Raw genomic sequence first — 12,328 nt, 5'->3', positions numbered from 1 at the left:
ACACTTCCTTTTTTAAAAAATATTAATTTATTAATAAATGTTCTAATACAATGTATTTTGATCATATTCACTTAACTCCTCCCATTAACTCCTCCCAAATCCATTCCCACAACCCCAACTTCATGTTTTCTTGTCCTTTTTTTCCTTTTTTTTTTTTTTGGTCTTTTTGAGACAGGGTCTCCCTGTAGCCCCAGCTGTCCTGAAACTTGCTATGCAGACCAAGTTGGCCTTGAACTCACAGAGCTCTGCCTGCCTCTGCTTCCTGAATGCTGGGACTAAAGGTATGCATCACCATACCTGGCCTAAAATTTATCTTTTTTTTTTTTTGATGGAGTCTCCTGTTGCCCAAGCTTACTCTGTAGCTAAGGATGACCTTGAATACTGCTCCTCCTGTCACCACACCTGGTTATGATGTGCTGGGGACCAAACCCCGGGTCTCCTGCATACTAGGCAAACACTCAACCACTTGAGCCCCAGCCCCTAAAGAATTTATCTTAATGATAAGATCATCAATTTCATCAATTATCCTATCTTCTAGAAGAAAGATGGAAATTGAGGGTCATCAGGAGCACTGAGTGTTTCCTATCCAGAAACAGCACTGTGATGGTTGGCAGCGTGGGTTCTGGAATCACTGAGTTCAAATCCCCAGTCTGCACTTACCAGTCATATGACATTGAGAAACTAATTCAAATTCCTTGTTTCTCCATTTAGAGCATGAGAAAAAAATAGTTCTAATTTGTAAAGATTAAAATTAGATGACATAGGTAAAACATCTACCATATGTTGTAAGCAAACAGTACCAGTGGTTGTCATTAGTGTTTTCACCTCCCAAAGACAGCTCTGAACTAGACCCTGGGTCTCTGCAGAGTCCTGGAAGCACTTTGATCACTACTGTTACCCTCTCACCTCTCAAGCCTCAGGTATTCCTAACCCACATCCTCAGAGTAACAGAAAATCGAGCTTCAAAGAAACCAAGCGATTTGCTCCTGGTATATCATGAGCAATACCAGGGCCTCCAGCTGCTGTCCTGGAATGCACCCCATCAGGCCCAGATCAATAACAATGAGTCACTGGTTGTATATTTGGATGGCTTTAATCAGCCTGCAATATGTGGCCGGGACCCTTTTCTGACATTACATTTTTCATATGGAGAATTCACAGTTTGATGAATCATACTTCCAGACCTTAAGGCCCTTTCTGAACTGCTAATGCATTTCAAATGAGCAGCAATAACATATAGCAAATCAAGAGGCGGCAGAGGCTGCCAAGCCTGCCCCACTCCAAAAGGGCTGCTGTTTGGATCCAAAACTGCTCTGTCAGTGAGCTTCCCAGCAGGGAACAGATGGCACAGGCTCCAAAGGAGTGAGTGAAGAGTGTTCAATGAAGGAACTTTGTGCAGCAGTTCAAGCAGAGCTAAGGGGGCAGAGAAGCACTCAGCAGCCAGCAGCAGCTGGAAGCCACTGCCATGCCAGGCCCAGCCCAAAAGAAGCCCAAGGAAGAGGCTGTGTGCCTAAGAGCTATAGCTGGGGGAAAGGGTGTCTGCTAGAGGAGGCCAGGTAAGGATGGCAGGGAACGGGTGGCTACATCTCCCTGGGCCACACTGAACACCAGAGATGGGCTGGCTGTCCAACAGACCAGGCTTTGCAGTTGCCTGCCCATTCCATTGGCTGGCATTTAGCCTCCCATCATTGGGGTAAGTGTGCCCTTCTCTCTATACAAAGTTTTAACTGAAAATGCAATTGTGCACTCAGAAAAATGACTTGCATATTTTCAACCAAGGACAAGTTTGCCACCCAGGAAACATTTGGCTATATCTGGAGACATTTTTGATTGTCAGGACTTGGGGCTCCCAGCATCTGGTCAGTAGAAACCAGGGGTGTAGCTAAACATCATATAATGCACACAGGACAGCCCACCAAGAATCATCTAGATAAAAATCATGCCAGTAGTGCTGAGGTGAGAAACCAGGTTATAAACTAACTTCTCTAGCCTCCTGGCACAGGCCTGGCCTCTTCTGTCCCTCCCTCAGCCTCCACTGGGCCCTTCCTTGAACCCTCTTCTGCCTCCTCTGGCCAGGGAAGTTCCCAGCATCTTCAGCTGCCTGTTTGGCTGGACCTCAGTGGTGGTCCCCAGCTTGGCTTCCTCCTGTGTTTGGCATCAATGACTCCCTTACATTCCCACCTCACACCCAGCCTACAGACCATCCTCCCCCAGCCTAGCCCAACCCCTGCTTTCAAGCTCTTGTATCTCACCCCACCCACCTTTCCTTCTTTCACCCTCTGTAAGGCCTTCTGTCCTCCAGACCCAGTTCCAGTGACCTCCTCCAGCCTCACCTACCTCTCAGTAATTCTGTCTCTTTCTAAACATCATGGAACAAAGCAGACTTGTCTAGAGTTAGCCAAGGTCACACTCAAAGCCGTCTATGCTCTTCCCCCAGCTTTGTGCCTGAGGTATGGCTCCCCTCATTTCCTCTGGAGAGCTTTTACCTCAAAACATACTTTTATCTGATTGATACTGTGAATCTTGGAGGCAGCTGAGCCTGGCACAGTCATCTCTGGTTGAAGAAGCTAGGGAGGTCTGCCAAAAGTGACCTCACCCTGTCATCTCAGGGGAGAGGGCCCTGGGGGACCAGAATCTCAGAAGGTACAGGAAGCAGCAGCAGCCGAGCTGGTGTGCCATTCTCGGGCATCAGGGAGGCCAGAGCCCAAGAGGCTGATCTTTCTCTCTGTACCCCCTCCACTTTGGTATGGGGATTCCACCTCACCTTCTGTCACTAATACCTTCAGCCCTACCCAGGCTCAGATGGAGCAGAGAGAGAGATCCTGAGATGGAATTGGCCAAGGCTTAGATAAACCAGGATGCCCAGCCACTATATTCCTTCCTCCCAGCACCACCCTTCCTTGCATCCCAGAAAAAGCAAACAGAGTAGGTGACCCCAGGACATGAAGCATGAGCTGCTGTCTGTTCAAAGGCCTCCATGGTCCAGGCCCCTCTCCCAACCCCAGGCCAGCAGCAGCAGCAGGGCCAGGAGAGGGGACCCGGCCTTCACTGCATCCCCACCAGCTCTGTGATGGGTGGGGCTTGCACCATGAACTCTTCATAGTGATCGAGGAACAGCTGGAAACGAGACAGGTAGGAGTCCTCATTGTAGGGTAGCTGCTTGTCGTGGAGAAACTTCGACACCACGGGCTTCACCTAAGGAAGATGCACCAAAGGAGAGCCCTCTGAGTCCCAGGCCTGTCCACCCCAAGAAGCCCTCCTTTGCTCAGCCCTAGCTCTTACCTATCTCAACTCAGAATGCTTGGAAAGTGGGGCTGAGGTATTAAGAGAACTGATCTTTTCAGCCCTACCTACACAAGGGGAGGAGTGGCCTCTCACCCACATCTTCCCCAGGACTCTAGACTGCATGCCCGCCCTCCTCAGAAAGATGAGCGAGCATAGCTCACGTTTGCTAATCATCTCCTTCAAATGTATTTCTTCATTTCATCCTTAGAGCCCATCAAGGTGAGCCCTGTCTCCTCCCATTTTACAGATGAAGAAACTGAGGCTCAGTAAATTTGCCCAGAGTCACACTGCTTCTAAGAAATCCAGGTGACTCTGATCTGAACTTCCTGCTTCTGCTTATACTCCAAGCTGCCCTTCCTGAGTGACCCATGACCAAGCTAATGAGAGGACTCAGGGTTCAGGTGAGCCCTAGAGGTGCCCACTGTCCACCTTCAGACAAGCCCGTCCTCCTGCCCTCCAGCCCAGCTCTTGGCTACCTTCAGGCACATGTGGTCAGAGAGCCGAGGGAAGAGGTGATGCTCCACGTGGCAGCTGATGAGTGAGTGGCCAAAGGCCCAGTCCAGTACCGGCAGCCGGGGCAGGTTAAGCACCCCCAGGCTCATCATGTGAATCCGTCGTGGCTTCTTGTCCGGTGAGAACATAGGCAGCCCGATGTGCTGTGGTGGACATATGGGTCACACCCTGGCTGGCCTAGGCAGCCCTGGGCCTGTCTTCACCAAGCCCTCGGGCCTAGTGGGATTCTATTCCAATGAGTGAGGAGCTGAAGCTCTGGGCCGGTTCCAGTGCTAACCCAGTCTTTGTCTCTCCCACATCAAGGCTTCTCCTTATTTGGACCATGAAGGGCTCAGTGCTCTAGGCACTTTTCAGACCTCTGGCACTTGGATGACCTTGACCCCCTGCTGCTTGCTCTTGTGACACTCTGCCTCATATAGGTGGCATGCTTTCATCTGTATGTGGATGCCCAAGTAGAGCAAAGTGAGGGTCCAGCTAATGCCATGAGGTAGGCCAATGACACAGCAGGAGATGGAGGGTCTGTGGTGACAGCCAGGGGCTCAGCATTCAATTCCAACACCATTCCTTATAGGGAGACTTCCCTGCTCCCATATGGGTAAGGACCCGCAGTTAGAGCTCTCTGAATACCCCCGGCACTTAGCACACCAGTGATTAATTGCTGAAATTCTCTCACTGTGTCCCATCTGCTTGTGTTGTGTCAGCAGAGGTACCTACTCACCTCCAAGCAGCCTAGACTTAAGATGCTGCCTTAGCCAAGAAGATCCCTGTGCATGCTTGTTGAGTTAAAAAGGCAAAAGGATGTGCAGACTTGACCTTGAATGATGTGTTGGGTTTAGAGTGGAGAAGAAAGCAGAGTGAGTCTCTCCAGAATGAGGCCAAGGCCTCACTGAAACTGAAACTCTCTGTGATAACAGGGGAGGGGCAGGGCTCCTTGGGTGACCTCTCTCCCCAAACATTGGGTACAGCTTGTTAGCAGACACCCTGTAGACATTCCTTTTAGCTACCTGGACCCAGGGCTGGGAGCTTACCTGGAAGATGTTGACGTGGAGGTACGGGTGGGCCAGCAGGGACCTGGTGAGCAGCATGCAGGCCAGTGCTGAGCTGGGGCTCTTGAAGCCAGACACATTCAGGAATAGCCAGTACTGAGAATAAAGGCCCAGGGAGATGAGACCAAGTGTCCGTAGTGCCATCCTGAGCTCTTCCTGCCTCAGCCGCTCTGTCAGAGAGCAAGACACAGCATCAATGGGGCGCCATCATGAGCTGGTGGCTGGGTGTGCTAAGGTAGAGGGCGTTGTGAGTGTGTTCAGTGAACTCACACAACAGCCCTAAAGAGCAGGTCTACCTCTTCCTGGATAAGGAAGTAGAAACACTGAGCACTCTGGCCAAGGTCAAAGCCTGCCCCTGCTCTGAAGCCCCATTCCTCCCCCCTGGGGTACTGCTCCGGCGATAGCATCTACTAAAACCCACAGTGTAGTTTTTATGCACGGCATCTGTAAAGCTGTGATACAGCTAACCCTGCATTTGCTTTCACACCACCCTTGAGCTGGTGAAGAGCCTGTGGCAGGGCGAGTTACCTGCCCACTGGCACCAGTAAGGGCAGAACACTTCTGGGCCAAGTCCAGGGCTCTTTCCACTGTCTTTTGGTCTTAACTTAGGGTTCCCAGCTAGCTGGGCAAGGAGCATCCACAAAGCCAGGAGGGAAGGAAACGGGTGGGGTGGGACTTTTCAGGATACTCAAACAGTACTCACCGAGAGCCACCAGGGGAGTTAAGACAGGGATCAAGAGGGGTGCGAGGAACATGTAGACATAGCGGTTGAGGCAAGGCAGTTTCCATGTGCTCGAGTCTCCCAGACCCACCACATTGGTGTAACCGTGGTGCATGTTGACATGGTTGAACCTGCCAAACTCTGCAGGGAAGGCTGTGCATACCTAGAGGGGGAGCCAGGAGGGCCCTGGGTTCATGTCAGACACAACTGAATGAAGCAGGCCCTAGGGGAACTTCAAAACACTTTCCTAAACCCTCCTACCCTGCACCCACAGCTGATCAGCCTTGACCATGATTTCTCAGGCACCCATAACCCCACACTAGCAGCCAGGTAACACGACTACCTACCATTCACGATATGGCTCTACAAAGCATTTGGGGATAGGGAGGTTGGATCCCTAGATTGCTACTCTGCCACTGGCCACTAGCCAGGCAACCTCTCAAATCTCAGAGGCCATCAGCACAGGAAAAGCTGGAGTCCACCAGAATTATTTTGCACGTTTCCAGGAGTGCTCTGGGGGTGAGTGGAGGTCATCTGAAGTGCCCACAAAGCAGGCTGGCTGGGAGGAGAGGCACAAGCAGGCACTGAGCTCACTTCTCCCTAGAGGTGACTTTATCTTGGGTCTGCAGTAGAATTCTCCAAAGCTACTCAAGAAGCAGAAGCACAGCCCACTCTCTGCTCTCTGACTCCTAGGAGAGCAAGCATTCTGAACGCAAAAGAGGCCCTGTGGTGTTTGTTATGCAGATATACGCAGATGAATATGCAGATGTCAGACTTCCAATGTTTTATCCAGGCCAGATTTTCCTAACTTTGTTGAAGATGCTGCCTGTTTCTGGGAGAAGGGGAAGGGCTTCCAAATACCAGCCTCTGTGAGCTGGGTAAAAAGACAGCAGGACACTGCACTGAGCACCAGGCTCAGAGTTCTGCACTTTCACCTACTCCCTATCCTAGGGTCCAGATGGGCTGTTACTCTCAGTCCACAGCAGAAGCTGAGAGCGAGAGAGAGAGATGGACAAACAGACACCATCTGATTCCAGATCGCACAGCTAAGGAGAGGGTGAGGCAGGCTTTGAACCAACAGACCCAGATTCCCACCAAGATGAGGATGGGGCTCCTGCAGTGAGGGTCTCCAAAGCCAAGCATAAAGCCAGGCTGTGGGTCTCTGGGTCCGGGCAACAGAGGCCAAAGCAGCAGACAAAAAATAAGGACTGGCATCACAGAGTCTGACATCACCACACTGTATGACATCACCCACACAGTCTGACATCACCCCCACAATCTGACATCACCACACTGTAAGACATCACCCCCACAGTCTGACGTCACCCACACAGTCTGGCATCACCCACAGTCTGACATCACCCCCACAGTCTGGCATCACCCACAGTCTGACATCACCCACACAGTCTGGCATCACCCACAGTCTGACATCACCCACACAGTCTGACATCACCCACAGTCTGACATCACCCACAGTCTGACATCACCCACACAGTCTGACATCACCCACAGTCTGGCATCACCCACAGCCTGACATCACCCACACAGTCTGACATCACCTACACAGTTTGACATCACAGTCTAACATCATCCACGCAGTCGTCTGACATCACCCACAGAGTCTGTCCCTTAGAATGAAACTGAAATTGAAATATAGCCAGAAGCTCTACAGAAAGGACACTGAGGGACACACATGTGGTTTTACAAATGACACAGGAAGATATGCCGGGCGCTCACCTGTAATCACACTACTCAGGATACTGAGGCAGAAGCGTTGTTGGTTCAAAGTTAGCCTAGGCTACTGTTCTAGTTTGTTTCCCCATTGCTGTGACAAAACGCTCTGACCAATACCAACTTGGGAAGGAAAGGGTTTATTCAGCTTACATCTCCCAGGTCGCAGTTTATCAGGGAGCCCAAGGTAGGAACTCAGGGTAGGAACCTGGAAGCAGGAGCTGGAGCACAGGCCATGGAGGAACACTGCTTACTGGCTTGCTCCCCTGGCCCCTGCTCAGCCTGCTTTCTTATGCAACACAGGCCCACCTGCCCAGGAGTGGCACCACCCACAGTGGGCTGGGTCCTCCCACATCACTCATCAAGAAGATGCCCTCAGATATGGTCACAGGCCAGTCCAATAGAGGCAATTCCCCATTGAGGCTCTCTCAACCCAGGTGTGTCAAGTTGATACTAAAGCTATCCAGCACAACTGACCCCTTGTCAACTTGACACACAAACATCACTATTAAACAATAACACATCACTATTTAAACATAACCTTTCCAATTCTCATCCCCAAGATATGATGTTAATATCACAACATAAGACAGTACAACCTTAAAAGCCCCATAGTCCCTAAAAATCCAGACACTTAAAAGTCCATAGTCTCTTTTAAAAGTGGGCTTATGTAAAATCCAAAACAAGTACTGTCTTATTTCAAAGGGAAGAATTGGGCACACCTAAGCAAATCCAAAGTCCAACAAAGTAGCTCAAGGCTGGACATCTGGGATTCACTCACGATCTTCTGGCCTCCAAAGGGTTCTAGCAGCTCCACTCCTCTGACTCTACCTTCCACAGCACAAACAGCTTGTCTCTCAGACCCAGGCAAGCTCCATTCCACACTTACTTTGGTCCTTGGTGGTTGTCCCACAGTCCTGGTATCTCCAAATGTTGGGGTCTCCACTGAAACTGAGGTTACACCTTCACCAATGGCCTCTTCTATTCCTCTCCAGGTGCAAAGCCTCAGATTCTCTCCAAGACCCCTTCAATCCTAGGATCTTTACTGCAACTGAAGCTGCACTTTCACATATGGCCTTTCCTGGCCTCACAGAGTGCCAAGCCTTAGCTGCTCTCTGTGGCTGCTTCAGGCCTTCAACACCAGAAACATGCAGAAGACTATTACACATTACCACATCCTGCTTCCAGATTGATATAGAGGCAGAGGTCCATTCTGTGTGCTGAGCCTGAGGAAATACCTCCCAGAAGAGTTAACCACAATGATGCTGGTCTCTTGTTACTTACAGCTGATTTTTCAGCCCCAGATAACCAACATCCATTGTCCCAGTAAAACAAAAATTTCACTTCAGGTTCTGGTTGCTTCTTAATCACAGCTGATTCCCATCCAGAACCCACAGATTCTCAATTCAAAATATCACAGGAACAGTCCTGATAGTCTCTGCCTCTCTTTGAAGCTTCACAAGCCAGACCTCCATTGTCTTCAGTTCTTGCAGCAGAACTGTTCCAAGATACACAACAACAAACTCTGAGCACTCAATGGCTTTTCCAGCCCAAAGTTCCAAACACTTCCACAATCTTCCACAAAACAGCTGGGTCAGGTCTGTCACAGCAATACCCTACTCTCTGGTACCAATTCTGTCCTAGCTGGTTCCCCACTACTATGACAAAACACTGACCAATACCAACTTGGGAAGGAAAGGGTTTATTCAGCTAACATCTCCCAGGTCGCAGTTCATCAGGGAGCCCAAGGTAGGAACTCAGGGCACGAACCTGGAAGCAGGAGCTGGAGCACAGGCCATGGAAGAACACTGCTTACTGGCTTGCTCCCTTGGCCCCTGCTCAGCCTGCTTTCTTATGCAACACAGGCCCACCTGCCCAGGGGTGGCACCACCCACAGTGGGCTGGGCCCTCCCACATCACTCATCAAGAAGATGCCCTCAGATATGGTCACAGGCCAGTGCAATAGAGGAAATTCCCCAATTGAGGCTCCCTTAACCCAGGTACATCAAGTTGACACTAAAGCTATCCAGGACATCTACATAGTGAGACCCTGTGTCAAAAAGCAAACAAGAGAACAAAAAACAGGCAAGACACCTCAACAGATAAAAGTGCTTGTCACCAAGTCTGACTATCCCAGTTCAATCCCTGGGACTCACATGATGGTAGGAGAGAAGTGACTCCTGCAAGTGGTCCTTGGACCTCCGCATGCATGCTGTGACATACATGTCCATGCATACATACACACATCTTAATTTTTTATTTTATGTGTATGAGTGTATTTCCTGTATGTATGTAAGTGCATTCATGTCTACAATGCCCACAGAGGTCAGAAGAGCGTGTCAGATCCCCAGGAACTGGAGTTACATGTTCATGTGGGTGCTGGGAACTGAACCCAGGGCCTCTGCAAGAACAGCCAGTCCTCTTAACCAGTGAGCCATTTTTCCAGTCCACACACAAATTTTAAAATGTAATAGAAAGCAATTTTTAAAAAGAAAAATTACTAGACAATAATGTCAAGCCAGCAATGTGTAGGGCCTTGGTGCAGTCAGAGGCCCTGAAGATGAGCGATGATCCACAGGAACACTTCTGTGGTATCCATGGAAATAGGATGGGGCACTCTGTTCTCAGGTGGTGCAACCCACCCAAGGGGGTAGGGAGTTGCTCTCTGCTTCTGTAACCTCACCAAGCACAGACCCTGAGGAGGCTGCAGGACAGACCAGGTGAGGAGTCATTTAAAATGACAGCCTTTTCCAGATTGCTGGCCTCAATGGGACCTGTTCGCTCATGAGCCTTACCTATTGGGACCACACAGTTGCTTTAAGACAGTGTCAGAAACCTTTCGTGTCAGGCTCAAGGAGGATTCAGTAGGGGTCTGTCAGGCTGTCCTCAGAGTCAGGCCTGCCTTTCTCCAAGGCCTGCAAACGTATGTTTTATATCCCTAGGTTCTGTTCCATGTAACTAGAAGAAGCAACCTATTTTATTAATGTGTGTGTGTGTGTGTGTGTGTGTGTGTGTGTGTGTGTGTGAGAGAGAGAGAGAGAGAGAGAGAGAGAGAGAGAGAGAGAGAGAGAGAGAGAGAGAGAGAGAGAGAGAGAGAGAGAGAGATGGAGAGAGAGAGATGTTTGGGCGCATGTATGCCTCAGCTCATGCGTGGAAATCAGAGGACAACTCTGTGGAGTCATTTCTCTTTTTCTACCTTTACATGGGTTCTGGGGATTGAACTCAAGCCACCAGGCTTGCACGGCAAGTGCGTTTATTCTCTCAGCCGGTTCTTGCACTTCTCCAAGGCCAATCTTATCTAACTGCTTCTTTTGCCCAGAAATGTCAGCTGAATGCAGCTGTCTGCTCAGTGACAGCTGATTTTGCTTGGCACCAGATCCCTCTCTGCCTGTAGACCAGTCGCTAACTGTACTTGGAGAGGTCCCAGAACTAGCCTGTGCTAAGACTGAGTGTCTGGAGATTGCCACACTCAAGGACCTAGAGGCTTCCCAGCAGGCTCTTAGACACAATCCAGGCCCTTGGGTGTGACTGGTGAGGTGTATGATGTGATCTGTGACCTAGCACCCAGTGAATGATTTTGCCTTTTTCTGTGAATAAGAACTGATCTGAGGCTATTGGAATTTCTAGATCCCCCTTTTTAATGTGTGTATGTATGTGTCTGTGTGTGAGTATGCATACTTATGTGGGGTGCCCACAGAGGCCAGAAGAAGGGGTCAAATCTCTTGGAGCTGGAGTTCTAGGTAGTGTTATGGGAGTTATAGGAGCCACCTAGTGTGGGTGCTAGGAACAGAACTCCGGTCCTCTGCAAGAGCAGCAGATACTCCTAACCATTCCGTCTCCTAGATCCCATTTAGATGTCTCTTCCAGGAGGGGATAGTAGATTGTAGTGTGTGTGTGTGTGTGTGTGTGTGTGTGTGTGTGTGTGTGTAAACCATCCACTGAAGATTAATGGGAAATGACCACATGGTGTTGAATTGGTTGTGAACTGGCCTGTTCTTTCTGTAAAAGACCTTCATTTTGTTATTATTGTTTGAGAACAGGGTCTGGTTATGTAGCCCAGGCTGGTCTGGAACTCTCAGTCTTCCTGCCTCAGCCTCCTTGTGCTGGGATTCCAGGGCCCTTCCACCACACCCTACTGTAAAGCACAATTTAAAGGTCTTACCCAGGGATGGAGCGATGGCTCAGTGGTTAAGAGCACTGAATGCTCTTGCAGAGGACCTGGGTTCAATTCCCAGCACTCACATGGCAGCTATGAACGTTCTGTCCTTAACTCCAATTCCAGGGGAATCTGAAGCCCTCTTCTGACCTCCGCAGCATTGTATGACACAGGTGCACTCACATACATGCAGGCAATACACTCATACACATAAAATAAAAATAACAAATAAAATATCTTTTTAAAAGAACAGAATGGGGCCAGGCATGGTGGCACACGCCTTTAATCCCAGCACTCAGGAGGCAGAAGCAGGCAGATCTCTGTGAGTTCAAGGCCAGCCTGGACTACATAGTAAGTCTGGGAATACAGGGAGACCCTGTCTCAAAAAGACCGAAAAAAAAGAAAAGAATCAAAATTAGTCTTGAAAAAAATAAGAGCGAGAATCTGTGTCGTCGTGGATTACTGTCTTCCAACTGAACAAAGAAAAAAAAAGCCCCTTGGCTCAAGTCGGGGAGCCGGAGGGACCGCACGAGCGCAGGTGGGCCCGCAGCCCCGGCCGGGTGGGGAGGCGGACGGCACCTCGCGCGCAGCCCGGCGTTATGTAATGGTCCATCCGGCGGGTCCCCGCGGCTGCTCGGCCAGGGTCGCCGCACGGTACTCCTCGGGCGCGCTCCGGTCGGGGGTGCACCCCTGCCTTCCGGTCCTCCGAGACCCTCGGGCCGACCCGAGCACCTCTGCCCTCGGGTCCACCCACCCCTCCGGGTGGACGCCAGGGCCCGCGCGCTGCAGCAGCCGCGCCACCCACCCGGCCTGCCCGACGGCGCGGCCCGCACTCACTGTTGTACTGCACCCCCTTAGCGAAGCGCCTCTGCAGCG

The 12,328-nt window shown here is 50.4% G+C and overlaps 1 protein-coding gene across 1 annotated transcript in view; it reads right to left on the bottom strand.

Annotated features, from left to right (window-relative positions):
* Nucleotides 1–314: 314 nt before the first annotated feature.
* Fads6 (fatty acid desaturase 6) overlaps nucleotides 315–12,328 on the bottom strand; it is a 21,707-nt gene continuing 9,693 nt past the window's right edge. Inside the window, exons 3-6 of the mRNA XM_008831449.2 lie at nucleotides 5,548–5,728; nucleotides 4,827–5,014; nucleotides 3,762–3,941; nucleotides 315–3,195 (exon numbers count right to left, since the gene is read on the bottom strand). Coding sequence (XP_008829671.1) covers nucleotides 3,046–3,195; nucleotides 3,762–3,941; nucleotides 4,827–5,014; nucleotides 5,548–5,728 — 699 coding nt within the window. The 3' untranslated portion in view covers nucleotides 315–3,045. The remainder of the gene's footprint in view (nucleotides 3,196–3,761; nucleotides 3,942–4,826; nucleotides 5,015–5,547; nucleotides 5,729–12,328) is intronic.

Source organism: Nannospalax galili, unplaced genomic scaffold, assembly GCF_000622305.1.
Source record: "Nannospalax galili isolate Female #2095 unplaced genomic scaffold, S.galili_v1.0 scaffold634, whole genome shotgun sequence".
In the NCBI taxonomy this organism is placed as follows: Eukaryota; Metazoa; Chordata; class Mammalia; order Rodentia; family Spalacidae; genus Nannospalax; species Nannospalax galili.
The sequence above is the reverse complement of the archived record's forward strand: the minus strand, read 5'-3'. Positions and strand labels throughout refer to the sequence as shown.